Genomic DNA, 27458 nt, shown 5'->3' with positions numbered 1-27458 from the left:
CCCCCAGGAGACGTGGAGAAGCAGCTTCCTGCACCACAGTAACCGCTGCTCCTGCTTCCACTGGCCGGGCGCCTCGCTCATGCTCCTGGCTGTGCTGCTGCTGCTGGGCTGTCACGGGAGCCAGCCGGCCGGCAGGTACACAGCCGCGGCCCTGGGACAGGCTTCCTCCCGCCTCACACAGCATGGGGTCTGGGCTTGTCCCTCTCCTGCCTCAGCACCCACCTAGGATGTCCCGGGGAGAGGGGCTCCTGCCCCTGGGTTGTATGGGAATCCTCAGTCCCTTGGCTGGCTGATGTCAGGACCAGAATGAGAGACTCTTCAGAAGGGAGTGGGGAGGAGAGTCTAGGGCCCGGGGTTGGCTGGGCTGGAGGGCCCCCCGACTCCCTGCCTGTACCACCTCACCTTTTCCTGCCAGCCACGGCGTGGAGCTGGTGAACACCTCTGCGCTGTTCCTCTTGCTGCTCCTCAACCTCGTCCTCATTGGGCGGCAAGATCAGCTGAAGCGTCAGGAGGTAGAACGGAGACTCCGAGGGATCATTGACCAAATCCAAGGTGAGGGCAAGGGGCAGGTGTGTCGGGTGGGAAAAGATGCCCTGGACATGTCAGAGCCCTTGAGCTCCCCTCCAGAGACCCAGCTGGGTGCCCCAGCACGGTGTCGCCTGTGGTCAGCATTCTGGGGGCTCTTGTCATCGAGAGGGTTGGAAGGATGCGCTGCCCTCTTATGAGCATTGCAGTGAGAGCCGTGGGACCACCGTGGGCACCTGGCAGGGGCCTGGGCGGGCAGGAAGGCTAATGGCAGCACTGTAGACTTGCAGCCTTGCCCAGTTGATCAGGAGACTAACAGAAAAGACCCTCTCTTGGCAGGAGGACAGTTGAGATTTTTCTCTTCCAAGTCTGTCTTGTCTAGTGGTCCTGGGCCAGGGGAGGTGGGAAGGTGGACCAGAGAAGTCTGAGATACCCGTGAGCATCAGGGTTGGGAGCAGGGAGCTGGAGGCCAAGGCAGAGCAGCTCAGTTCCTAAAGAAAGGTGTTGGTCAGTCAGGTTTCTGCTCATCCTTCCTTTCAACTAGTATTTATTAAGCCCCAGCTGTGGATGGAGGATCACATTAGGCTCTTTTGAGAAACGCTGGCTCCTGCTTTCCCAGACACGAATGGCCTTGTAAGAGAAGCAGCTCTCATGAGACTTCTCTCTAACAGTGCTGGGCCATGGGGGTGTAAATGTTAAGCGAGGATGTATTGGTTCATTCTGAAATGATTGATTAATTATGACCACGTGCCAGGCACTGGGGGTACAACAGTGACTAGAGGGCTGCTCTCTGGGAGCTTAGTCTCTTGCTCAGGAACCATCGATGGCTCCCTCTTGCTTATCAAAGCCATCCCACATGGCTTCCCAGAACCTCTGGCTCAGGCTCCAGCCTTCCTCTCCAGCTTCTTCTCTTCTTACTCATCCTCACGTTAAAACAACCCACCAGTCTTCACCCACTGCAGACTCCCCTGCCTCTTTGCCTTCATCCTACTGTCCCTCTGCCTTGAGTGCTTCTCCATCGCTCATCTCAAACTGACAAAATCTTGCCCATTCTTCAAGACCCATCTTAAATGCTCCCTTTTCCATGGAGCCATCTCTGGTCACCCCAGCTCTTCTGTGCCCCTGTGGCTCTGGGATCTTTCCCAGCACTCTTAGCATGTGTTTGCCTTGTTTGATGTTATCTGCCCATACGTCTCATCTCCTCTTTTGGTTGTGACTCTGAATTGTCTCAACATTTGACTTTTGTACTCCTTTTGGGGCTCAGCACACCTCTCAAAGCCCGCAGCAAAGTTAGTGAAAAGTATTTAGTGAAATGTGTTTGAATGGAACTGGGGCACAAACAATAGGAGGTTCAGGTGTTCAGGGGAGGTGGAAGTGCCCAGGCTGGCATGATTGGGAGGCAGCCTTAGAGGGAAAGTGTTGGAATGAGCGGCCCTTCTGGGGAAATAGAGCAGACATGGCTCCGTAGGCGTGTGCTGGGTCTGGCTGGTGTGCGGGGCCGTGGGTGAGGCTGTTTCCCGCTTTCCATTCTCATCAGATGCCCTCAGGGATGGCAAGGAGATCAAGTGGCCAGATGCCATGTACCCAGACCTCCACATGCCCTTTGCACCATCCTGGTCCCTGCACTGGGCCTACAGAGATGGACATCTGGTCAACCTGCCAGTTAGCCTGTTGGTAGAAGGAGACATCATAGCTCTGAGGCCCGGCCAAGAATCGTTTGCTTCTCTGAGGGGGATCAAGGTAGCTAGAAGCTTTTCTCCTTCCCTGGAAATCCTATGGGAATGTCCACCGACAATGGTGGGAGGGTCCGGGGGTTTAATCCTGGATGCTTCCCAGCCAGCTCCTAGGCTTCTTGGCAAGGGCTCTAGGAGAATGGAGAGAAGCTGGACCATCTCTCCCCTTGTCCCATTCTTTCTTCTCTTTGATCCTCAAGCTGCTAGGAATCCGGTCCCCAGGCCCCACCCCTGCTGCCTCTTTGCTAACGGATGGTCCCTAACCCAGTGAGATTCCTCCAGTTAGCTGCAGCTGTCCAGGAAGAGTGGCTTCCACAGAACGCATGAATTACCCTCGCCCTCCTCCCCTTCATTGCTGGCAGGATGATGAGCACATCGTTTTGGAGCCAGGAGACCTGTTTCCCCCTTTCTCTCCGCCCCCCTCCCCCCGGGGAGAAGTGAAGAAAGGGCCACAGAACCCCCAGCAGCACCGGCTCTTCCGTGTCCTGGAGACCCCCGTGATTGACAACATCAGGTAGGGGTGCTGCCCTGCCTTCCTCCCGTCCCCCGACTTCTCTGCCCCGGAGCCTCCTATGAGCAGGGGGTAGGGTGACAGGAAGGAGCCTCGTTCATACCAAGGCCCCTTAGGGCAGGCGTCTCCAGAGGCCCTTCTCTTTAGCATCTTGTGAGAATTCTCAGACTGGGTGATTGACCCCCGCTCAACAATCTGAACTCTGAGGGGGCAGCTCCGGAGGCTGCCAGGGGCCACTGTCCGAGAGGCCACTTGGCCGGGGCCGGGAAATAGGAGGGGATTGTAGGACCTGGTGATGCTCAGTGAAGGTGCAGGCTTCTGGCTCCTCCCCTGAGCAGGGCTCGCCTGAGTATAGGGTCACCTCTTCCTGCAGATGGTGCCTGGACATGGCGCTGTCCCGCCCAGTCACCGCCCTGGACAACGAGAGGTTCACTGTGCAGTCAGTGATGCTGCGCTACGCTGTGCCCGTGGTACTGGTATGTGAGACGGGGCTGCGTAGGGTGGGGGAGGGACCAGGAGACCGGGGAAGCTCAAGGCCAGACTCAGGTGAGCGTGCGAGTGAAGACTGAAGGGTCCCAGCACGAGCTGGCCAGTGCCGGGCATGGGCGTGAGTGGACAGAAGAAGGGGAGCTTTTGAATCTGGCTCCTTTCTAGTGGGGAGGGTAGATTAAGGCAGCATCTCTCCTGTACGCAACAGGCCAGCTTCCTCATCACCAATGCCCTGCGCTTCCTGCTGAATGCGCCTGGTGTCACGACCTGGCAGTACACCCTCCTCCAGCTGCAGGTAACGACTGCCCTCTCCTCTCTGCCTTGCTTTTCTCTTTCCCTTGAGTCTGGGTCTCCCTGTGGTGCCCTGACTACAAGGAGTCTCTCAGGCTTTGAGCTTAAGAGTGCATGCTTCCCTTCCTCCCTTCCTGCCCCCTGTCCCCAGCTGTCCCCTTTTACTCAGGGAATGTCCCCAGGGCCAGGGAAGCCCTTCCCTCCCTCCCTCTGTCCCTCTGTCTTGCCAGCAGCTCTTTGGGGGCTCTTCGCTCTTCCCAGGTGAATGGCGTCCTGCCCATCCTGCCCCTGCTCTTCCCAGTCCTCTGGGTTCTGGCAACCGCCTGTGGAGAAGCCCGCGTCCTGGCCCAGATGAGCAAAGCCTCCCCCAGCTCCCTGGTAGGTTGTTCCAAGGTATCCAGGGGACAGTGCAAAAAGAACCAAAAACAGGAACAAAGAGAGAGGGGGGGTTGTGCCCCAGCAAACAGGGGCAGAAGTCCAGCCCCACTATGGGCCAGTGTGCTGGCAGGCCCTGGGCAGCTAGCCAAAGGGTTTGCCCTCTCCATCCACAAGGGCCTCCAGGCCAGGCCCTGAGAGTGGCTGAGCGTCCACCCTGGCTCTCAGCAGACGGAAGATTCAGGGGCTCCCTGGGTGTCCTTTATCAAAGGCGTTAGGAGCTTGGCTGGCGTGAGGCCCCCACCCTGCCAGCTTGGAGGCTTGTGAGAGGGTGGCAGTTTCTTCCCTGAGACTCACGCCCTCTTTGCTGTGCAGCTGGCCAAGTTCTCGGAGGACACTCTCAGCAGCTATACGGAAGCCGTCTCCTCTCAGGTATGCTCCTGGGATGGATTCTGCCCCAGGCGTTGTACCACCGGCCTGAGCTCCCTCAAGCCCCTTCCAGAACCCTAGGGCTCCCCCCACTTTATGGCCTTTGAGCCTCCAGCAGGCTCTTGGAGCCCTCAGTCCACCCATCCTACATGGGCAATGTGTCACTGCCCCGCTGGTCAAATGCCTCTCCACCCAATTGCCCAGTGCCCCCCAGACTGTTTCCTCTATTGGCCCCAGGGACCATCTCCAGGGAAATATGGCCGAGCCCCAGATGGCCTTGCGGGCTTTGTCTCTGCCACCAGGAAATGCTGCGTTGCATTTGGGGCCACTTCCTGCGGGTGATCCAGGGAACATCACCAACGCTGAGCCACAGCTCCAGCCTCCTGCACAGCTTGGGCTCTGTCACGGTGAGGGCAGCCCCGCCGGAGGACCTGACCTCCGCAGGCCTGTTGTCTGGCCATGTTGGGGGCACTTCAGGGCCCCTGGCAACTTGGGGAATGCCAAGCCCCCTTCCCGACCCCATGTCTCCCTGCAGGTCCTGTGCTGTGTGGACAAACAGGGGATCCTGTCTTGGCCAAACCCCAGCCCAGAGACGGTGCTGTTCTTCAGTGGGAAGGTGGAGCCCCCGCACAGCAGCCACGAGGACCTAACAGATGACCTGTCCACCCGCTCCTTCTGCCATCCTGAGGTGGAGGAGGAGGTATGGCCAGCGCCCGTGGGCCCAGCTCTGGGCCCGGCTGGTGGCCTTAGGGAGGGTGGGGCTAGGAGGGAGGAGGAGGGCTCAGGCACTATCAGGATCTGCTTCTGAGCACTTCAGGCCGAGCCACTAGATGAGGCACAGAGGGGACTCACCTACCCTGCCTCCCTGGCCCGCGGCAGCCGACAGGACCCCGGTCCAAGGCCTGTGCTCCTTGTCCTCCTCAGCCCCACGAACGAGATGCCCTCCTGGCCGGCTCCCTGAACACTGCCCTGCACCTTTCCAATGAGCAGGAGCGTGGCGACTGGCCAGGTGACGGTCCCAAGGTCCCTGAACCCTACTCTCACCACAAAGCACACGGCCGCAGCAAGCACCTGTCTGGCTCCAATGTGAGCTTCAGCAAAGACACAGAGGGCGGTGAAGAAGACCCCGGCAAGGTGAGGGGAGAGGATGGGGAGCAGCCATCTTGCTCAGCCTCAGGGTGTCCTGGTCTCCCTGCCCAAGGGGCCACAGGGGTGCAGCCCAGCCTGGAGCACAGATGTCTTGGCCTCTGTTCTTGGGCCTTCTGAGGCCTTGCCTGGGACTCTTCTATGAAGTAGGCTCTTCCCCCCTTTCTGGGGGTCTCACTGATGGTTATAATTGGTTGGGGCAAAACCCTTCTTCCTAATCACAACCTTCTAAAGACAGAAAGCCAGTGGCTCCCTCTAAAAATATTTTCCCTGGCTAAGAAAGGTCCTTGGCTTTTTCTTGCTTGGTCTGGTCAACCTCTTTTCAGGTAGCGCCTGTGTTGTTGGGCATAGATTCTAGAAGCAGCCAGGAGCCAGGAAGGATGGGGAGAGGGTTTCAGGAGGAACGGGAGAGCGTGAGTGTGAGTGTGCCCTGAGGGGAAGGGCTGCCTTCTCTCGGGGCATTCCCCCTGCGCCCCTTCCTGTCTGAGGTCCCCTTCCCCTCCATGTGTCCTCCAGACCCCGCGCGGGCTGGAGGGCGAGCCCTACGAAGCTGAGGACTTTGTGTGTGACTACCACCTGGAGATGCTGAGCCTGTCTCAGGACCAGCAGAACCCCTCCTGCATCCAGTTTGATGACTCCAACTGGCAGCTCCACCTCACCTCCCTCAAGCCCCTGGGCCTCAACGTGCTGCTCAACCTGTGCAGCGCTGGCGTCACTGAGCGGCTCTGCCGGTTCTCAGACCACCTGTGCAACATCGCCCTGCAGGAGAGCCACAGCGCGGTGCTGCCCGTGCACGTGCCCTGGGGCCTCTGCGAGCTTGCCCGTCTCATCGGTATGTGGCCACCGGCCTCTTCCCAGAGGCTGGCCACCGACTCCAAACACATCGGGCCTGGGCATGGCATTGGTCAAGGGCACCACCAACCCTTAGAGCTCCTGATCATTCCCTTTAACTGCCGCTGGACAGCATTTCCTCATCTGGGAATGTAACTGTGGGATGGACAGGCGGACGGATGCAGCCCAGCCTGCCTAGGTTTCTCTCCCTACCAGGGAGGGAGGTGCAGGGGTGTGGGCTTACTTCCTGAGTTGCCGTCCCTCCTCCTACAGGCTTCACTCCTGGGGCCAAGGATCTCTTCAAGCAGGGGAACCACCTTGCCCTCTACCGCCTCCCCAGTGCCGAGACCATGAAGGAGACCTCGCTGGGGAGGCTCTCCTGTGTCACTAAGCGGCGCCCCCCACTCAGCCACATGATCAGCCTCTTCATCAAGGACACCACCACCAGTGAGCCTCCCGGGGCTCCACCTGCATCAGGCCAAACTTCCCAGGAGCTGGGCGGGGCAGGGCTCTTTTTAGGGCATCCCTTTTCAGGGACAGCTGGACTGACAAGCATTAGACTGTTCCCTGAGACCTCACACATGGCAGGGATTGGATTTGGGCACCACAGCTGGGACAGTGGTGGCCACACATGATGAGACTGTCTGGAGGGTGGGCAGCTCAGTGCCTGTGTTAGGTACCCAGCGATGTTCCCTGCAGGTTTGCTGCATGAGGCCTGGGGAGTTCCCACCCACCCTGAGAATTCCTTAGCACCCTTCTCAAGGATGGCAGTGTGTCACTGGAAGTCAGAGTGAGGGGTGGGGTGGTTTGGGGTGCTCACAGCTTGGCCTGCCTCTCCCCCCACCACCCGCAGGCACAGAACAGATGCTGTCCCATGGCACAGCTGACGTGGTCTTGGAGGCCTGCACGGACTTCTGGGATGGAGCCGACATCTACCCTCTCTCGGGTTCGGACAGGTAAGGAAGGAAGCACAAGCTGGTGGTGAGGGCAGTCAGCTCTGGAGGTCTGCCTGCCTGGCTCCCAGGCATGGGGTCATCCCAGGACCACTCACCTCACTTCTGCCCTGCTTTCCTGGCAGAAAGAAAGTGCTGGATTTCTATCAGCGAGCCTGCCTGTCTGGTTACTGCTCTGCCTTCGCCTACAAGCCCATGAGCTGTGCGCTATCCTCCCAGCTCAACGGCAAGTGCATTGAGTTAGTTCAGGCGCCCGGCCAGAGCAGCATCTTCACCATGTGCGAGCTGCCCAGCACCGTCCCCATCAAGCTGAGCGCCCGCCGTGGCAGCTGGAGCTCTGACGGTACCACGCATGCCATCCCTGGGGGCCGGGGGCAGGGAGGGCTTCTGGGGGCCTGGACTCCATTGTAGCAGAGGGGACAGCAGGCATAGCAGTGGACCTGGAACACCATAGTGGCTCTTACGGTCCAGTGATGTGGACGAGTCCCTTAGTCTTCTCATCTATAACCAGGTGCTCACGGGTTTATTGTGCCACTCCGGTGGGATGACATAGAGGTGAGCCTTTTCTTGGACAGTGATAAAGCAGCAGCATGTATAGAGCAGTAGCTGTATTCAAATCAGACAAAAGACTGGCTCACACACCTGCTGGAACAGAGAGACTCAGAGCTCCACCCACCCCTCCCCACTCGGTCAAACACACAGCCTTATGGGGTCTTATGACCCAAGAGACCATGAACTGAAGCTGTTGCTGAGGGTGGGCCCTGCCCCCTAGCCCTGGACCAGGGATTGTCACCTGACTGATGAGTACCTTTCGTTGTCTTTTCTCCCGTGTCGTGTCCGTTGGCTCCTTTATGTCTTGGCTGTGTGTATGTGTGTGTGGCTGTATGTATGTGGTCCCCCGGGGCCCGTGTGCTCATTGATTTGGGTGTGGCATCTCTGTGTGTGGCCCTGGGCTGCCTCCTGGAATCTGTCGGTTCCTGGGTGTCCTGCCTGGGCTGTGACCTGGCCGGGCTCTGTGCCTTGTGCCCCCTGAAGAAGGGATCGGGGAGGTGCTGGAGAAGGAAGACTGCATGCAGGCCCTGAGCGGCCAGATCTTCATGGGCATGGTGTCCTCCCAGTACCAGGCCCGGCTGGACATTGTGCGCCTCATTGATGGGCTGGTCAATGCCTGCATCCGCTTTGTCTACTTCTCTTTGGAGGATGAGCTCAAAAGCAAGGTGGGGGAGCTGCCTCCTCTGCGGCCACTGACCCTTTGCCCCACGGGCTTTTGGGCCCATCTGTTCATTGCCATCTGCTTTGTGCAGGTGTTTGCAGAAAAGATGGGCCTGGAGACAGGCTGGAATTGCCACATCTCCCTCACGCCCAATGGTGATGTGCCTGGCTCGGAGATCCCCCCATCCAGCCCCAGCCATGCTGGCTCCCTGCATGATGACCTGAATCAGGGTGAGGGCAAAGATTTGGTGTGGGAATGAGGTGGGGGTGGGCTGTTCCCCATCCTTGGAGCCATAGCTAGAAAGAGCTTCCATGGATTCCTTCCCAATACATACCTTCCCTTGGAAAATGGCTCCAATCTCCCTGTGGTAGCAGCAGTCGACAGGTGGGGGAGAGGAGACCTGGAGGCAGGAGGTTATATGCCATCTGCGGGGCAAGGAAAGGCCCCCAGAAGGCTGACCCTAAGGTGAGGGACAGGCTTTGTCCCCACAGTGTCCCGAGATGATGCAGAAGGTCTCCTCCTGATGGAGGAGGAAGGTCACTCAGATCTCATTAGCTTCCAGCCTACGGACAGCGACCTCCCCAGCTTCCTGGAGGACTGCAACCGGGTACGGAGGCAGGGTCCATGCCCCGAGAGTCCCGGGGGTGGTGCATGGCTGGTCCAGGGCCAAGGAGGGAGGGAGAGGGACCCTGAGGCCACTGGCATCTCTGCTTTCTCCAGGCCAAGCTGCCCCGGGGCATCCACCAAGTACGGCCCCACCTGCAGAACATTGACAACGTGCCCCTGCTAGTGCCCCTCTTCACCGACTGTACCCCTGAGAGTGAGTACTGTGGCCATGGCTACTCAGCCAGACCAGCCCTTCTGCCGAGCACTGCCAGCGCCTGGGCACCCGGTGGGCCCTGGAGGGGATGTTGGCTTCCCACGCAGGGAGCGAAGGAACCTGGCTCGGGAAGAGCTGGGGAGTCTGGTGGGCTGGAGCTGTAGGTGGCCCATTCTAGAGGGTCAGAAGTGACAATATTCATACGATGTTCATGAAATTGGGGACAGGATGGTCCCAAAGAGGGGCCCGTTTCCCCTTGTCTCTTTCTCTGTCTTGTCTCTGCCCAGCATCCCAGCTGGGGCTCTGCCTCCCTGACTCTTGTGCTCCCCCCTCTGCTCCCTTAGCCATGTGTGAGATGATCAAGATCATGCAGGAGTACGGGGAGGTGACTTGCTGCCTGGGCAGCTCTGCCAACCTGCGGAACAGCTGCCTTTTCCTCCAGAGTGACATCAGGTCAGGGTGACACCCTGCAGCCAGGGGCCAGCCTCTACCTCCCAGAGACCCCAGAGTTGGGCTGGCATAGCCCTGGGGGTGTATTCCACAACCAGTCTTGCCCTGGTTGGGACCAAGGGATCTGGGCATGGTGGGGAGAAGAGGGGGCAGGTACTTGCTCAGTCCTGTGGGAGACGGGGTCTTGGCAGAGTGCAGCTGATGGGTCCATTTGCCCCCCTACGCTGAGCAGCATTGCCCTGGATCCCCTGTACCCATCCCGCTGCTCCTGGGAGACCTTTGGCTATGCCACCAGCACCAGCATGGCCCAGGCCTCGGACGGCCTTGCTCCTCTGCAGCTCTCGGGGCAGCTTAACAGCCTGCCCTGCTCCCTGACCTTTCGCCAGGAGGAGACCATCAGCATCATCCGGCTCATCGAGCAGGTGGGGGCTCAGGCGGGCGAGGGGGCGGGGGTCAGAGTCTGCTTGGGGTGGGGAGTTGCAACCCAGGATCCACCTGGGCTCCCAAGGGTGGTTCATCTCCAGGGGATGCCCTCCCAGGCAGTTTAGTTTGCCTCCACCCCTTCCTAGCAGGAGCATCTGGGGCACCTGGCCCTTGGCTGAAGCTTGTCAGCTGTAGGGCCTGAGAGAGGCCACAATCTGTCCCTCCTGGTCCCTAGGCTCGGCACGCCACCTACGGCATTCGAAAATGCTTCCTCTTCTTGCTGCAGTGCCAGTTGACTCTCGTGGTCATCCAGGTGAGGTGGAGGCAGCATGGGTGTTGCCCCTCCATGCTGGCTTCTTCACTCAAGGGCCCACTGAGAGTCTAGGAGGCTGTATCACAGCCTAGGGGGGCCTCCAGAGCATCTGTGAAACCCTTGGGCTTTTGGAGATGACTCCATTGGCAGAGTAGTGTCCCCTCCAGCTCTATGCTCTCAGCCAGGGCGTGAGTCTCTGTCTGGGCGCAGGGCAAGGCAGCCCTGGGGCTCCCAGCATCTGACTATTTGCCAGAATCTAATCGAGCTTCCTGGCTCCTCCTGGTCCAGTTCCTCTCTTGCCTCGTCCAGCTGCCGCCAATCCTGAGTACCACCGATATCCTGTGGCTGTCCTCCTTTTGCTACCCTCTGCTCAGGTGAGAGGCCAGGCCACCCCTCCAAGCCCGGGCAGGCAGGGTTGGAATGTCACCGAGCATCCCCCTGGAGCCCAGTTCAGGAAGCCATGCTCAGTGCTTACCTCCTCTGGCACAGGAGGCCCTGGGGGAGTCTCTCCCTCTTGTCTTATCCCATTTGCCCAGCAGACTTGAGCTCACTCTCAAGACTGTCAGAAGCTTTTCCACATAAGAACTGGGGGACAGAGGGTCACAGTTGCCACCCTTCACTGAGTCTCTGCTTTTCAGCATCTCTCTGCTGGGGAAGCCACCCCATAGCTCCATCATGTCTATGGCAACGGGGAAGAACCTTCAGTCCATTCCTAAGAAGGTATGCATGGGGCGGGGCCCTGTGAGCCTGGGCCTTTCCTGAGGAATGTGAGTGCAGAGGGCGATGGGAGGATTTCATCAGAACGTCCCCAGACCAAAGGGGAGGTGGTGGCACAGAGCTGGGAAAGATCCTTGCTGCTTATCCCCCGGGCCTGCCCACTGACTAAGGACCCCGTTGAATCATGGCCACCATGGGAGTGATGGCCTCCTCCTTCCCGCAGACCCAGCACTACTTCCTGCTCTGCTTCTTGCTCAAGTTCAGCCTCACCATCAGCTCGTGCCTCATCTGCTTTGGCTTCACCCTGCAGAGCTTCTGCGACAGCTCCCGGGCCCGCAACCTCACCAACTGCTCCTCCATCATGCTGCCCAGGTGGGTCTCCCCGCCGACCCCCTCCGCCCCAGTCCACTTCCCTGGCTGGGGCCCAGAGGAGGCTGAGCCCACACTTTGCTTTGGCAGCCATGCCAACACGGCTCCAGCCTGGTTTGACGACTTCGCCAACGGGCTGCTGCCGGCTCAGAAGCTCGCCGCCGCCCTTACTGTCCTACACACTGGTGAGGGGCTCCCTGCGAGGGGCCGATGGGGGCAGGTGGGGCACCCCAGGGACAAGGCCCCGGGTGGTGGGAAGTCTGACACCTGCCACCGACCCCATTTTCTCCAGTCTTCATCTCCATCACCCACGTGCATCGCACCAAGCCCCTGTGGAGAAAGAGCCCCTTGACGAACCTCTGGTGGGCCGTGACGGTGCCCGTGGTGTGAGTCTCGCTGGGAAGGAGGGCAGGAGCAGGGAGGGGCTGCAGCAGGCCTGTAATTTGAGGCGGGGCTTGGGCCAGAGGTTGAAGGGTGCCCTGCATGAGCTACTCCTGCTGGAAGGAAATGGAAGGAAGCAAGAGACCCTGGCTGACGCCGGAATGCCACCTCCTACAGGCTGCTGGGGCAGGTAGTCCAGACGGCAGTGGACCTGCAGCTGTGGACACACACAGATAGCCACGTCCACTTTGGCCTGGAGGATGTGCCTCTGCTGACGTGGCTCCTGGGCTGCCTCTCCCTGGTCCTCGTGGTGGTCACCAATGAGATTGTGAAGCTGCATGAGATTCGGTAAGCCACCTGCCTGGTGCCCCCTCCAGGCTCAGGCATGTTCCCTGAGCCCATCACCTCCTGGGCACCGCTCCCCCACCTTCCCACTGCCCATGCCTCCCTTCTCCTTGGGTGTCCTGCCTGTCCCCTGGCCTGGGGGGTCTGGGCTACCCTGAACTTTATAATCTCCCGCCCCACCAGGGTCCGGGTCCGGTACCAGAAGCGACAGAAGCTGCAGTTTGAAACTAAGCTGGGCATGAACTCTCCCTTCTGAGCCACTGACCATGGTGGCCATAGTTGCCTTGATTCCTGAGGCTAAAACCAGGCCAATTTTTGAATCTGGAGTTTGATATCATGAATGTTTCAGAGTTTGCTCTTGTGCCCCATGGCATTGGCGGCCCCACTCCCGGTGTCAGACCCAGCTGTTGTCCTGACCCTTGGGGCTTACAGAGGATGCTGACCTGTGGCCTCGGCGCCAGGACAGTCTGGCTCTTCCTTGGGCCTTGCCAGGGGGGAGCCCCTGGACCCCTGAATGTATGACCTTGTGTGCTTAATAGAGGGGCCCTCAGCCTCCTCCGCCTGTGAGCCGCCCCCCCCGTCAGGGTCCCCTAACACAGTGCCCTCTGCTCTTGGGTCTGAGCTCCAACCTTTTGTGGAAGAGCAGTGGCAGCAGCCCTGGGGGGGTCTGAACAACTCCCTCAGCCACTGTTGAAGGCAGGGATGGTGGTCGTCCTCTGTGCTCCTCTCATCCTGTCTTTCTGGGGCAGGGGCCTGGATTTGGCCCTGAGGACCTTCCCTCCCTCCCTTTGTGGGGGAGCCTCATGCTCAGACCCGACGATGGAACAGAGCCCCAGCCTCGCCCTGGAACCTCTTCCTGTGCCTCCCCTGGCTGGCCGCGAGTCCGTCTTGGGGATACGGCCCAGGGCTCCTGTTAGCTCCCTGCCCTAGTTCTCCTGTGAGGATGTTTTTACTGGTGTATATTTTTTACTGGAAATGAGCCTTTTAGGAACGAATGTAGACTGATTTGTATTAAAACTTATAAATTGCTTAAGAAAAACCTGTGGCTGGTCCATGAGGCAGCCACTAAGGGGCCCACTCAAGGCTTGGGCCAGTGAGGGAGCCCCAATGGTGAGGAGGGGAGACGGCCCACACCTTCCTCCTTCCCACATTGGCGGGAGTGCTCAGGTCCAGCTCAGGTGCGACCCTGGGCTCAGAGGTCCACGGCACAGATCCAAACACACAGTGTGATCACGTGGAATGACACTTTCATTGGTGTTAGTTTTGGGAAGAGGTTAATGGTTACAGAACCGAGGCCCGGGCCAACCAGGTCAGGCTTCCAGACCTGAGGTGGGCAGTGGGCGCTCCTGCTGTGGTCCGAAGCCCCTCCCCCACTGCGTCCTCTCAGGCAGTTATAGATAGAATAAATTCCATTTAAAATATATGCTTTCTCTCTGCTTAAAAAATTACATTTACAGTTGAAAGAGTTTGGACTTTGGGGATCTGTTAATTCCACTGCCCCCACCCCTGCCAGCTTTGTCTCACTGAGGGCAGGCAGGGGCGGGAGCAGAGGCTGGTCTGGGCACTGCCACCGCCGCTGCGAGCAGGCCCCTGGCTGCTTATTTACATGTCCTATGTACACCTGCGGGGGACCAGGCCAGACACTCAGCCTCCTCCAGCCTGCCGGGAGCTAGGATGGCAAGGTGGGTGGCAAGAGGCCCTCAAAACAGGGACTCAAGACACGGGGGACAGAGAAAGCACCCCAAGAAGCCCTGCTACCACTTCTTTCTTCCTGGGGAGGAAGCTCTTACCAGGTCCCTGTACAAAAGGCAGGACCATCCCATCAGATTACACACTGGAGGGGGCTTTGCTAAGATGTCAGTTTCTGACAGGTCCCCTCAGCTCCCTGGGGCAGGAGCAGGGGGCAAGGGTGCTGCCTCCTGGAGCGGTGGTGCTGACAGCTGCTGGCCTGGAGCAGCCTAAGGGACCCTGCTACGGCAGCAGGAGCTGCTTCCGTGCTGGGGGAAAGGCATTGGTCGCTGCAGGTCATGGTGTGCACTGCTGAAGGCTACCAGCAGGTCCAGCTCAGTCCAGCATGGCATCCAGCTGGTTAGCCAGGGCGTCGAACATGGTGCTGATGTCATCCAGAATGTGCTTGGTGGAGGTCCCAGGAGGGCTGCAGCAGGGGAAGGACTGGGTCAGATCAGCCAGTGGTCTGCATCCTGCCAGCCCTGGGCAAGGGGGCTACTACCGAGAGCCTGGTTGGTGCAAGCACTTGGTGTACATCTTCTAATTCTCACAGCTTCCTGAAGCAGTAGGAGTTACTGTTCCCTTCCTTGCACAAACACACTGGGGCTCAGAGAGATAAGTGACTTGCCCAAACTCACATGCCTCTAAGAGGCACCAGGATTCCCTGCAGGTCAAGTCTGGGAGGCTCCAGAACCTGGGCTCCTCCCATCCCAATAGGGGCCTCCCCAGCCTGAGGATCTGCCTGCAACATGACAGCGATGTCCCCCTCCCAACATTCCTGGAACCCTGGGAAAAGGATTCAGGAGGAACTGCTCTTATGCCGCCTTCTCCACCTCCCGGCCCAGCCCCCAGCACCCCTCACCCATCTCGCTCCTCAGTGCCGATGCTCTTCTCTGCGGCCCGCAATGCAGCTGCCAAGGATGAACTGGTCTGCTCCAGTCTCTGCTGGGCCCGGCCTGGGCCCGCAGCCCCAGTGCTCTCTGGCCTTGGAGGAGGCACCGGGCGGGGGCCAAGCCGGGAAGCCAGCTTAGGGCCAGAAAATGCCAGCTGGGTACAGGCCACAGACACAGGCTTGGGGGCTGTTCCTGTGGAGACAAAAAGGGTGGCTTGTGACTCAGCTGGGCTAGACACAACCCCTGCAAACCACCCCCTCTCCCTGCAGACCCAGCCTCATACCTGCTCCGGGCACCTTGATGAGGGCAGCGGGGGGAGCCGGGGGCTCCATCTCCCCATGCCAATTGCCTGCCGAGTTTTCCGGAGCCGGGCCAGGGCAGGGAGGCACCGGGGCCTGGGTCGGGGGACTGGAACAAGGAGGGGCTGGAGCTCCTGGAGTTGGAAGGCTGCTAGGGTCAGACCGGGAAGGGCTAGGAGAAGCTGAGGGGGACTCACTGGGGGCCTGGGAGGGCAGGGGAGCAGGGGGGCTGGGCGTGGCACCAGCCACCCCAAAGGCCAGGAGTGCCGTCTGCAGCGGCTCCCTCTCCCGGCATTTGGGCCTCCGCTTAACAGTGTCTGACTCTGTGAGGTTGAAATCGAGGCCGGGTGGCACGGGTGTCTCCCGGGGTGGGGGGCCTGCCGGCTTGGGCCGCTGTTTGATAGTCAGGTTTCCCTCCTCTGCAAATGGGAGCCCTTCCCCTGAGCTGCCCCGGGACGGGGGTGTCCCCTCAGGCCCTGGCTCCTCCTCCTCCGTGTCCGATGCAGGGCCAGCTGGGGCTGGCGGGCCAGGGGGCTCTGAGGGGCCAGTAGGTTCACTCAGTGTTCGTCTCCGGGGCCCAGCAGCCCCCTCCTTGGGCCCAGGGCTTCCATCTAGTGGAGGCGGCTCCGGAGTAGGGCCAGAGACAGAGCTGAGGCGCTTGGGGGGTGGGGGTGGGGGTCCTTTGCGGCGGGCTCTAAGGGCAAAGGACTGGCTGCGGGGAGCCCCTCGGGTTGGGGTCGGGCTGGGGCTGGTCCGGGCTAGGGCGCTGCGTCCTGGTCGCCGGGTCAGGGTGGCATAACTGCCCAAGGCACTATCCACTGGCCCTTCAGCCTCCCCCTCTGCTTCCCCCTCGGCCGCACTGGGGCGGCTCAGGCTCTGGGACCGGCGCTTGGGCCGAGGGGGGTCTGGAGGAGTGGCAGGGGGCCCGGCCAAGTAGGAGAAGGCCCGAGGTGCACCAGGTGGCGGCCCTGGGGCTGGGTTGGAGAGCGAGCCCTGGGGGTACATAAAAACATAAGAGGGGGCTCCTTGGCCAGGAAGTGGGGAACAAAGCTTAGAGGGCCGCTCTGTGCCCTCTGGAAGATTCCTCTCCTGTGGGGTGTTGGTGTCTCCACCACTGGGTTGGGGGGCAGGCTGTTCCTGTGAATGACCGGACCCTCGTGAGCGTGCTCCAATGCTCTCCTGGCTAGGGGAACGGGCAGGGGGCAGGGGGAGTGGCTCAGGGCCACCCCCTGCCATGGCTGCCTGTAGCTCCGGGCTCAGCTCGCTGCCCTGAAAGGTGAGGAGGCGTGGGCCAGCTGCAGCTGGACTGTCCCCATTCTCCATCCCCTCGATGGCCATCAGTTCCGGGCCCTTGGCCAGCCGGCGGCCGCCTTCCCCTGGGACCTCGCCCTGCAGTAGGCCCCGCCGAAGCTCAGCCAGCCGCTTCACCCCCAGCATAAGCTTCTTCTGATGACCTGAGTGGGGTGGGGAGAGGCAGCAAGGTTAGCTGGTGCTGGAAAGGGTCACTCTAGTCCCTCCTGGACCCCGAAAACATTTTGGAGACCCTGGGGAGCACGTGGGGGCCCAGCCGGAAGGCCCAGGGCAGTCCTCACCCAGCTTGTTGACACCGATCTCCTGCAGCTCCTCCCAGGTGAGGTCGGCCACCAGTCCCATGGAGTCATAGCCGCTGCTCACCAGCTGCTTGTGGTACTGGGGCAGCCCCAGCGCGCACAGCCACTCCAGCAAGTCCGCCTGGAAGAGCAGCACCATCGGAGCTGGCTCCCCGGGCAGCCTCAGCCCCAAAGCCAAGAAGGCACCGCAAAGCCCCAGGTGAGGGTAGGAGCCCGTGCTGGCCGCCTACTCACTGGGATGTAGTTGGGCAGCCACTCGGCAATGCTGAGCTGGGCGATCTCTGAGGCGATCTTCTTCCTGTGCCCAGGCTTGGTCACCCCGATGGCTGTCAGGTCCTGCCACACAGAGTTGTGCCATCAGGCCCCCTTCTCTGCCCGTTGGTTTCCGAACTGCCCTCCCGTCGCGGCTCCTACCTCGGGTGTCATGCGGCTGATAGTTGGCACGTCGTAGCCGGCCTGCAGAAAGTGGGCAGTGTAGCCCTCCAGCTGGAACTCACTCAGCCAGTTATGAATGGCCTGAGCATCCTGTGGCATGGGGGGAGGGGGTGAAGTTAACAGAGCTGAGTCTGCTTGGGGAGGCCAAGATCACAGCGCAGACATCAACCCCAGCCTCCCCAGGGACCTGGTCTGAGCAGGGACTTAAGTTCACACTGAGGACCACCCCACCCCCTACCATGGGCCTATAGCCCACTCCCTAGTAGAGGTCACACCTTCCCCTCCAGCAGCTGCTCTGGCCTCACATCCTGGGTGAAGAGCTGCTCCCCAGAGCGATAGTTGGCCAGAGGGCGGTGGTTCAGACTGTCTTCAAGGAGAAAGAGAAATAGAATCAGGGTGGCAGAATAAAGGGCTGCTGAGCCTTCAGCCTCCCCACCTGCACTTCTCTTAGCCCACCCAGGTCCCAGTCACCCTTCCTACCTGCCAGGGATGGAGGGTGCAGTCCTGGCAGCACCTGGTCCTCTCCGGCAGAGGGCAGCGGCTGGAGACAAGGAAGGAGCTGACTCAGCGTTTGAGGGACTGCAGAAGCAGGGAGGGACTGGCCCTGGCCCCAACGCCCCCTCCCTCCTACCTGGGCGTTCTCAATAAGGAGGCTGGTGCTGTGGCCATTGGTGCCCTCGGAACTTTGCCCACTGCCGGCACTGCGGATGCTGCCCACACTGCCCTCACTGCCCACACTGTTCCTGTCACCTGCTGCAGGGGGCAGAAGCAAAGGGGTCAGAGCCTCAGCTGGCCCTACCCGAACAGCTGACTGGCAGCTTGCCAAAGCCAGATGCCCACCCTGGTGCCCAGCACTGCCCCTGGGGAGGATGTACCTGGGCTGTCTGGGCTGAGGCCCACCCGAGGCAGCTGGCCATAGGTAACAGGGTGCAGGGGGTCATCAACAGGGGGCTGTGGTGTCCGGGAGAAGCCTGGGCGCAGAGGGGTGGGCGCCAAAGGAAGGCGGGGTGCAAGCACACCCACCCGCTTGCTGACCACTTCGACAATGCCCGGGGGAAAGTAGCCCACGCGGTCCGTGCCCCTCTGGCTCTCGTGGATGTGGCCCTTCCAGCGGCCGTCAGGATGCTGCTCAAGAACCTGTGGCAGTTTGAGGCAGGGAATGATGACAATGGTAACTTCCTGCACCTGTGGTCCAGATCCTCTCCTCCCTCCAAGGAGGCGGTCTCTGATGCCCAAGCCGGCCCACAGTTCTGCTGCTGCTGCCAGCATCCCGCTCAGTCCCCTGTGTGCCTCCAGGGCATACATACAAGTAAGAGTCCTGGATTCAAATCCTAGCTCCACCTCTTGCTAGCTTGAGACTCTAGACAAATTTCTTTAATTCTCTAAGTCTCAATTTTGTCAACTCTAAAAAGGAAATGGTGAGAGTGCCTATTTTACATGGGTTGGGAAGAATTCAATGAGACAGCACACATAAAGACCTTAATACAGAGCTCGATCCACAGTAGGTACCCAAGTAAGTGACAGCAATCATTTGAGCTCACAAAGGAATGCCTGCACTGGGTCCTCACCGTGATGACGTCACCTGCCCGGACATTGAGAGCAGTGGGATCGTGGATGTTCCAGAAATCCTTGAGTGCTCGGACCTTCAGGATCCCAGAGGCCTCTAAGAGAAGGAGGAGGACAGATGTCATCTGGGGGTCTTTAGATTATCTTTCCACTCTTCCAGGCCCCTCATGACCCTCCCCCAGGTCCCTGCCTCATCATCCTGCAGCATCCCCCGACCAGCCGTGGGCCCAGGAGTGTGGCATCCACTCCTTGTCCACTTCTAGTACCCTCTGGAGTGGCTCCAGACCCCTTGGGCTAGGTCTCCCAAGCACACTTACCCCGAAGTAGCTGCTTGATTTCCCGGCTGGCCTGGGAGGTGGTGAACTGATTCACGATGTCCAGTGCCGTCTGGTTATACGTGTTCCGAATGTTCACATCCACCCCACCCTGGGTGCACAGTGCGGTGTGAGCATGTGACACCTGCTTTGTCATGTCTCCTAATCCTAAGGACTACCCAGGAGGAAGCTACTATTTTCAGAGTTTACAGATGAGGAAATGGAAGCACAGAGATGGGGTTAAGGACAAGCTCAAGGTCACTCAGCTAGTAAGAGGTAGACTGGGGCTCGAACCAGGTCTGTCTGCTCTCCAGCCACTTGGCCCCACCTAAACCAAACACCACACTGGTGGTGGAGACCCCCTCCTGCACCTCTCCAGCTGGGCGTGGACCTGGCATCTGGTGGGGATCCGTGTACACCTGTGGGGAGACCAGGTGCCCACACCCACCTCCAGGAGGAGCCGCACCACCTCGGTCTTGCCGTATAGTGCAGCCTCGTGGAGAGCAGTGCCTGTCTTGGTCTGGCGGTTGATCTCAATCCCAGCTCTTAGGAGCTGCCTGTGGAGGGCAGGGTGAGTTATGGGTTGGGGTGGGTGTGGGGACAGGAGAGGAAGCCAATTGCTTGGGGCCGGGAGAGCAATCCAGAGCAAGGGTGAAGAGGGCAGAAGGGCAGGGCACTGAAGGGACATCACCAGTCCCACAGGAAGAGGATGAGGAAGTGGGGGGGCCCCGGTGGGTACCTGATGACCTCTCTGTGGCCATTCTTGGCAGCCAAGTGCAGGGGTGTGGTATAGTTGGGGTCACATGGGTCCTTGGCCTCCCCTTCCAGCAGCGCCACACATAAGTGGCTGTTCAGTAACAGCTGGGCCACCTGTGGCAACTGGCACTCAGGCAAGGCATCCTCCTAAGACCCCACAAAAGCCCAGATCCCAGTATCACAAGGGCAGCAGGCCTCACCTTTAGCCGTCCAAATTCGCAGGCCAGGTCCAAGGGCGTCTTCTTGGCCTTGTTGACCAAGCACGGGTTGGACTGATGCTGGAGGAGCATTTCTGACTGGGGTGGGGGCAGCCGAGTGAGGGGTCTGGCCTGGCCAGCCCCCTGCACAAGCCCCTGCCCCCGTCTCAGTGCCCCTGTAGGCAGGCAGGTGCACATACCACTTCATAGTGTCCATACTGGGCAGCCAGGTGCAGAGGGATCTGTCCATCCAGTGAGGCAGCATTCACGGCCGCAGAGGCCCGCAGCAGCAGCCTCACGGGTTCCAGCCGGCCCTGCCAGGCCGCGTAGTGCAGCGGGCGCATGCCTGCAGCGGGGAAGGGGTTCTGAGGGAGGTCCCAGGATGGCGTGGGGTCAGGGGAGGGAGCTGAGCAGTCTGGAGCCACCCCAGCTGGAGGGGAGACAGACCCAACAATGCTGGCTTCACCGGGGTTTGGTCAGGTAGAGGTCTGGCTGTATGAGGCTGAAGCCAGAATCCCACTGAGCCTGCCACAAATGATCTGGTGACATCATGACGGTGATGTAACCTCAACCTCCTCATCTGGATAATGGGATGTCAGTACCACCCACTACCCCAGAGGCTGTGAAGACTGAAGCGGTAAAGCATTTGCAAGCTCAGAGAAGCTACGCCAACATCTATGAGCACTGCAACGATGTAACAGGGGCAAACTGACCACAGGGTCTGGGTAGGGGGTGCCCTGGGGCCTCACCATTGCTGTCCTTGATGTCAACGGTGGCCTGAGCCTCCAGCAGCAGGGCTATGAGCTCCAGGCTACCCCCCAGGGCGGCGTGGTGGAGAGCAGAGAATCTGGATATAAGGTGGGGGGTCTTGGTGTGAGGCCCCCACCCCCCAGATCTTGGTCTTCCAAAGCAGACCCATCCTGGGGGCTGGCAGGGATGAGCTGCTTGCCCACTGTGCCCTGTACCCCCACTCTGCCAGCCCTGCCGTGGGAGCGCAGAGCAGCCGGGCTGCAGCATGAAAGGGCTCAGTGTCTGGGCTGAGAGGCCTGTTTGTCTGGCCTCCCCCACAGCCGGCCCAGGGGAGGGGGCTGTGGGAGCAGGAGCCTGAGGGCTCCTACCCTCCAGGGAGAAAAGGGGGCCCAGCAGGAATCTGACCCAAGAGGCCCCTCATAGAGGCACCAGAGCCCACTCCCCTTACGAAGGGAGAGCTCCATGGGCAGGTGGGTGGGCAGGGCCCAGAGCTATCCACAAACACACTTCAAGGGCCACGTTTGAGAGGGGAAGAGACTCTAGGCCCCGGGTCTTTCCCCTCCCCGCCCCCACCCCCCTGCTCTCTCTAGAGGGACAAGAGCTCCCACTCACCCGTCAGCATCCTGGTAGTTGACGTTGAGTCTCTTCGTGGAGCCAAGGAGCTCTGGGGGTCAGAGCGGGAAGCATCAGGGCACCCTCGAATGATCCACCCTTACCCAAACCTAACCCAATGCACCCTCCCCACCCACCTCCCAACTCCAGCTGACCTCTTGGAGTGCAGAAAAGCACCTGCCCCATGGCCCTTTAGCCGGCCTGTCCCCAGGGCTCTCGACCCTGACCCAGCTGCTCCAGGGTACCAAGTGCAGGGAGCTGCTGCAGTAGTGGCCTGGCTTCCCCAGGCCCCCAGGCCCGCTTGTTTATAGAGTCAAAGGGGGCGGAGATGGGGGGGGAGGACTGGCATGCCATGCCCTCAATGGACAGGCCCACGAGCACATGGTTAGCATTCCTGCCTGAAGGGCCAAGGAGCAAGTCTCATTGTCCCACGGGGGCTGGGACACGAGTGGGCTGGGAGAGAAAGGAGGGGGGACCAGATGCTCTAGAGTAGAGGGCAAGTGCCAGGGCTGGACTGAAAGGCACACTGCCCGGCCCTGGGGCATCCCTGAGTGGGAGAATGGTGGGGAAGGTGGTGTCACACAGACCTCCACCGTGCCTGGGCTCTGCCACGTAATAGGTGTGTGTTCCTGGGCAAGTCAGGAACTTGGTTCCGTGCTCTCTTAGGTTCCGTGCTCATCTGTAAAATGGGCTGATCCCAGAACCTGCTCACAGGGGTGTGTACACAATGCCTGACCCTTGTCAGCATGCAAAAGATGGGAGCTATCCACGCTTACACATCAGCCATTACCACCAAGATGCTGGCCTCCAGCAAAAGCTGGTACAGACCCTCCCACTGGCCCCTGTCAGGGGAGTAACTGCTGACTCTGCACCCATAGGCTCCTAGCAGAGAGGTCCACACCCTGGGGCAGGGGACTCTTGCTGAGTGGTGGCAAGAAAAGCCAGGAGCATGGGTAGGATGCTGGTTCATACCCCTCTCGGGGGCAGGGACAGGATTCATGCAGGTGTGCTCCATGCGTGAGCCAGGGAACGGGAGGGGGCGGCCCTTGATGAGTGCTGGGGAGGGGAAGGAGAATGCCTATCACTGGCGGCCCCTGCCTCCTACTGGAACCCACCCCTGCTGGGAAGGAGGAGGCCTGGCTCAACCCGGCTGGGCAGGGTGCCAAGCATGCTGGTCCAGGCCTGCCCCCCAGGCCCTCGTGGGCCCCTGAATACCCCAGCAAGACAGGGCCTCATTCCAATAGGGAGGGAACAACCCTGCAGTGAGGAGCCTAGGATGGGGAGAGAGGGGACAGCTACATTTAGGGCTGAGCCGAATGACGCTACATCAAAAAGGAAAACACAGAGCCAAGGAGTGATGGAAGAGGTGAGAGGGTGGGGGCTGCGGGAAAGAAACACAGGCCTCCCAGCTTTCCTGGAGCCCCCCTTGGAAAGTGCTTGTCACACAGAACCATTCAGGGCAGTGGAAAGAACTGGGGCCCTAGAAGCAGGAAGTGCGTGGTTCAAATTCTTCTCCCTCTTATTGGCTGTGTGACGTTGGCCAGCCATGGTACCTTTCTGAGCCTCAGGGAAGACAACAAGGTCAAGCAGGGAAGAGACACAGAAAGTCCTTCCACCTGCTGGGACAGTCTGGGATGGGGCAGCTTGATGGTGAGATGCGGCCCCTCAAAGGAGTGGCAGGACAACGTGACAGGAGGGACAGGAACAGGGGCTGGGTGGCTCTGTTCTTTCCAGAACAATGGCCGGAAAGGCGGTTGGGGAGAGGCTCCGAGTGACTGAGCTGGGGACCTTGGGAGGGTGGAGGGTCCTGGTTCCTGGCAGTGGCTCCAGGCACTTCCTTTGCAGCTCGACCTTCTTTCCAGGCCTGGCTCTGGGGGTGGAAGGGTCGCTCCTGATTTAGGCTCGGGCAGAGGATATGAGCTCAGCGGGCCACCCCCAGTCCACTCCATTTCCTCTGGCCAGAGAAGGAGAAGGCTCAGAAAAGGGAGTAGGGGAGGGAGGGAGGGAGGGCAGAGGCAAGGCCAGGGCAACTGTACCCCTCTCCTCCCAGCCACCTGCTTCCTGAAGAAGAACTAGGTAGGCAGGGAAAGCTGGCCCCCTGTGACCAGATATCAGATGGAGTAGGTTGAGGGAGCACCTCTCTTTGGACAGCCAGAAAGCTCTAGCCACCACCCAGAGGGGAATAGGGGAGCCCTGACACCTCCCTTCCGGCAGTTTCCTTTGCCTTTCTGAGTATGGAGCCAGAGTATTCTGAGAACTACTTTAGAATCACCAGAAGAACTTTCTGTGATGATTCTATAATTCTACGGGAGACCAGGGAGCCTGCACTTTCAGAACAAGCCCTAGGTAATTCTGATGGGCAGCCCAGTATGGAAGCACAGGGCAGAGGGCATGGGGTTGTCTTTGATCTGCCCCACAATGGCTGTGTGATCTTGGGCAAGACACTAACCCTCTCTGAGTGTCAGTTCCCTTATCTGTAAAGTGTATGTAGAAATATCCATCTCACAGGGAATTGAAGGGATTACAATATTTCATAAACTGAAGGGGCTGCAAATGTCACCTTGTGATCTCCTTTTTGCCACCAGCTTTCCCAGCTTCTCAGAGGACTGGGGACCCCACAAGGAGTCCCAGGACCCTATCACTCTGTGCCTGTGCCTCTACTCTGCGCAAATCCCCTGGGGGCTGGGGTAAGGGTCCTCTTCACCACAGACATTTCCCCCTTGGGCACAGGGGACCTTCCTGGAGCCTAGGAGCCTGGCTGCAAGGTTCCTGCCACCAGCCTCCAGACCCCAATCGCTTGCCCTCCTGAGGGCCTCACTCTGAGGCCCCAAGGCCTTGAGGCCAGAAGCAGCTCAACCAAGCCTCCACTGGCAGGTTGCCAAAAACAACACAGAGGTGGGGGGAGGAGGGGTAGTGGTTCCTACTCTTGAGCCTCTAGGGCCCTCCTGGACCCCCCCTTGGCACCTTTCCCCAAACGAGCTCACCCTGCACCCATTTCCCCAGGACACAGAGAGCACCCCCCACAGCTCCATCTCGTTATACCCTGGGTGTCCTGCCCTGCTGTGCAAGTGGGTACACATGGGCACAACTCCCAGGCCCTTAAAATTCTTCCTTCTGGCACCCAATACTCCCAGGTGTGAGTGGGGATAATTAGATGTCTTCAGGTAGCCTGGGGGACTCCTTCCTGTGCACAAGGCCAAGGTCTGTCTTGGGTCTAGAACCCCAGCACTCTGGAAGGACTCGCTCTTCTCCAGCCCGTTTGGTGGCAGGAGCCATCTGCCCCTGCTGGTCTAGGAACTCAAGGGGACAAGTTCACTGTCCTCTTGGGACAGTCCAGAGAGCTTGTCTGAAGCCCAGAGGTCCACTCTCCTGGGGGGAGGTCTCACTGCAGAGGTGCTCAAGAGATGGGGCTCAGGTTTGGCCACCTGGGCACGAAGCCCCCACAACTCTGTCAAGACTAGTGACCTGAGGCTGTGGAGAAACCTTCAGAAAGTTAACTTTGGCCACACCCCTCCAGGGGACAAAGGCAGATAAGTCAGGGGGAAAGGGGACTTTTAGTTAAGTGGCTGGATAATGTTGAACTTTGTTTTAAGCAGAATTCTCTTTTAAAAGAAATCTTACAGATACCTGCATTAAGCTGACAAAAGAGCAGAGATGTGCTGGTTGAACTGGGAGGTGGGGATGGGGATGAAACTCTACGTATTCAGTCTTTCCCCACCCATTGCCAAAAATCCCCTAGCTCCAAAGAACACACCGGAAAAACCACCTGCTAAAGACAACTCCATGAGGGCAGGAATTTCGGTTTGTTTTGTTGATTGCTGTGGCTCAGTGCTTAGAACCGAGCCTGGCACACAATAGACACTCAAAAAAATTTGAATGGATGTTCTTCAATCCTTTGACTTTACAGATGGGGAAACTGAAGCCCAGAGAAGTTAAGTGATTTGCCTAAGGAGACACAGCAAGGAGACACAATTTCTTCTCTGGCTCTCCCACACAGAGACATGCCTTATACAGAAAAAGGCAGTCTTCCCACCCCAAGTCTCCAGATCAGAGTGACCCCTGTCCCAGACCTCTCTATATCCTGGCAATCAGGGGAGAGTCTCAGCTGGACAGTCACCCCACCAAGTACTCACTTGTCTTTGCAGCCTTGACTTTGGCAACCAGTTTCTGCACACCAGTCACATCTCCATTCTTGACAGCAAGGATCAGGTCCTGTTCGCGACCCATCCTGGTCCCTGGGCTGGGCTGTGGGCTCAGGAATCCAGGGTAGAGGCGGGAAACTGGTCTAAGCTGAGGCGTCAGGATGCCATCCCTTGGCCCTTTGGAGGGCCAGGCATCCAGGGGAAGCGTGTCTGGTGTCCCAGGCAGTGGATTTCTTTTTAGGTGCTGACGAGTACTCCTTCAAGGTGCTTCGTGAGCTGCCGCCACAAGCCAGAAAGCTGATCTCTGAGGGGGTGGAGGCTGTGTGGAAATCTGGACGGATATCAGCTTGCAGCTTCTGACAGTCCTGGGATGGGCCGGGACTGGGTATACCAATCTTCCCAATGTGGCTCTGAAGCACCAGTGCCCACCTGGAGAGCAGCCAGCATTCCCTCAGGCCTCAGGCAGCAGTGGTGGACAGGTCTCAGGAGTCTGGAAAAGGTCCACTGAAGGTATGCTGAAGACTGTGCCAGAGCCTGGAAAGGTCCCAGAAGCAGGGCTCAGAGAACGAACAGAGCAGGGCCTCCAGGGAGCCCCCAAATCACCCCAGCTGCCCTTCTGAGTCAAGGGAGGCGCTGAGCCGCTCAAAGAGGGGAGGGAACCACCATGCATGAGAGGAGTATTTGGAGGGGGGGAGGTGGTGTTTCGGGAGGGGGAGGCTGAGTCACTGAGGCCCCGGGGCACCTGGCAGCACCTCAACCTGGGGCAGGAGGGGCCCTGGCAGCAGGACACACTGGGGCAGGCGGGGCCAGCAGCCTGTTCTCCACAGCCCAAGGCTCTGACACCCACCGACAACTGGTGGGCCAGAAGGTGGGGCCTGGGAGGGTCAGGCATAGGCAGATGGGCAGGGGTCACTCCCTGTGGAAGGTGCCTGCCCCCAGGCTCCTCCCTATCTAAGCTTTGCTCTAATATCTGGATGCCCTAGCCCCAGGGCTCTTTATGAATTCAGAGGGTGGAGTGGGGAGCTACGGCCCCCCATCTCTGGCGGCAGCTCTGCTGGCAGGACAGGGAGGCTTTACAGCACCTGTTGCTGACCCATCCTCACCCCTTGTGCAAGATGGGGAAGCAGGTGGGCAGAGAAGAGAGACAAGAGCCGGGGCATTACTGGTAAAAGGGGCTGCCTGGCTCCCCAAGCTTGAATCTGAGGCCCAGAGCCCCGGCTTCACTTTAGGAAAGCTTACAGGCAGTTTCTCAGTGGCGGCGAATTTGTTGCCCGAGTCCTGTGGCATGAGAGCCATGCAGGCCTGGGGCCCTGGCTGGGGTCCCCTTACTCCCAAAACGTCCCAAGCCCAACCCAGATGGCACTCCAGATCAAGGCCCAAGGCAGACACTGGGGGAGGGCGCCCCTGGCAGTGCCTGGGGTCGGGCTGGCTCCCCCGCCCCGTGGAATGCCAGTCCAGCGCGGCGCAACCCCCCAATCCAGCCCAATCCAGGCCGACCCGGGAACAAAGCAGCAGGAGGGACCGGGAGGGCCAAGCGCCGGAGGGATTGATGCGGGAGGACGGAATAGGGGCGCGAGGAGGACAGAAGAAGCCGACAGATGAAGGAGCCCGCCGAACCCGCAAGAAAAGTTAGTTTGTGTCTGCCCTCAAGGGTGCTGACCCCCAGCTCAGGCCCCGCAGTCTCACCTCTCCCAGCCGCCCCTCCGGGGGTCCAGCTGGTCCTGCTTGGTCCCTGGCACTTGGACGGTGGCTCCCACTGCCCCCTTAGCCCTTTTCTCCTCCTTCTCCTCCTTTTCCAAGGCCGGCTCGGCGCCTCCCGCAGGAAATCCCGCCCCTCCCCCC

At 59.8% G+C, this 27458-nt stretch overlaps 2 protein-coding genes across 8 annotated transcripts in view; one reads left to right on the top strand and one right to left on the bottom strand.

Moving 5' to 3' along the window:
* The window catches only part of TMEM94 (transmembrane protein 94), a 23882-nt gene extending 10155 nt beyond the window's left edge, over positions 1-13727 (top strand). For 2 of the 6 annotated variants that reach the window (XM_032456841.1, XM_032456842.1), the window contains exons 3-31: positions 8-135; positions 416-552; positions 2063-2265; positions 2621-2772; positions 3143-3245; positions 3467-3553; positions 3811-3927; positions 4300-4356; positions 4656-4760; positions 4889-5053; positions 5278-5487; positions 6016-6331; positions 6604-6777; positions 7184-7286; positions 7409-7626; positions 8319-8500; positions 8588-8726; positions 8988-9103; positions 9217-9316; positions 9661-9769; positions 9999-10188; positions 10425-10502; positions 10791-10876; positions 11141-11222; positions 11443-11591; positions 11679-11773; positions 11881-11974; positions 12147-12317; positions 12498-13727. In XM_032456841.1, the coding sequence (XP_032312732.1) occupies positions 8-135; positions 416-552; positions 2063-2265; positions 2621-2772; positions 3143-3245; positions 3467-3553; positions 3811-3927; positions 4300-4356; positions 4656-4760; positions 4889-5053; positions 5278-5487; positions 6016-6331; positions 6604-6777; positions 7184-7286; positions 7409-7626; positions 8319-8500; positions 8588-8726; positions 8988-9103; positions 9217-9316; positions 9661-9769; positions 9999-10188; positions 10425-10502; positions 10791-10876; positions 11141-11222; positions 11443-11591; positions 11679-11773; positions 11881-11974; positions 12147-12317; positions 12498-12570 (3939 nt within the window). In that variant the 3' untranslated portion in view covers positions 12571-13727. Of the gene's footprint in view, positions 1-7; positions 136-415; positions 553-2062; positions 2266-2620; positions 2773-3142; positions 3246-3466; positions 3554-3779; positions 3928-4299; positions 4357-4590; positions 4761-4888; positions 5054-5277; positions 5488-6015; positions 6332-6603; positions 6778-7183; positions 7287-7408; positions 7627-8318; positions 8501-8587; positions 8727-8987; positions 9104-9216; positions 9317-9660; positions 9770-9998; positions 10189-10424; positions 10503-10790; positions 10877-11140; positions 11223-11442; positions 11592-11678; positions 11774-11880; positions 11975-12146; positions 12318-12497 lie in introns of all 6 variants that reach the window. The other 4 variants (XM_032456843.1, XM_032456839.1, XM_032456840.1 and 1 more) reach the window with 4 other exon arrangements.
* Positions 13545-27458, bottom strand: CASKIN2 (CASK interacting protein 2). Of its 2 annotated transcripts, none has more exons than XM_032456844.1 (20): positions 27303-27458; positions 25608-26150; positions 21475-21526; positions 20862-20959; positions 20313-20458; positions 20116-20211; positions 19899-20029; positions 19608-19716; positions 19163-19271; positions 18848-18942; positions 18155-18416; positions 17911-18032; positions 17760-17838; positions 17555-17646; positions 17259-17369; positions 17079-17180; positions 16827-16965; positions 15219-16688; positions 14905-15127; positions 13545-14469 (listed from the first exon to the last, which is right to left on the bottom strand). In XM_032456844.1, the coding sequence occupies exons 2-20, from the start codon at positions 25699-25701 to the stop codon at positions 14379-14381; spliced, it is 3621 nt and encodes a 1206-aa protein (XP_032312735.1). In that variant the 5' UTR covers positions 25702-26150; positions 27303-27458; the 3' UTR covers positions 13545-14378. The 2 variants fall into 2 exon arrangements, with proteins under 2 accessions (XP_032312735.1, XP_032312736.1); XM_032456845.1 differs by having other exon boundaries at positions 17760-17820.

Source organism: Camelus ferus, chromosome 16 (assembly GCF_009834535.1).
Source record: "Camelus ferus isolate YT-003-E chromosome 16, BCGSAC_Cfer_1.0, whole genome shotgun sequence".
Classification (NCBI taxonomy): domain Eukaryota; kingdom Metazoa; phylum Chordata; class Mammalia; order Artiodactyla; family Camelidae; genus Camelus; species Camelus ferus.
Note: the sequence above shows the minus strand (reverse complement) of the source record. Positions and strands in the feature narration are given on the sequence as shown.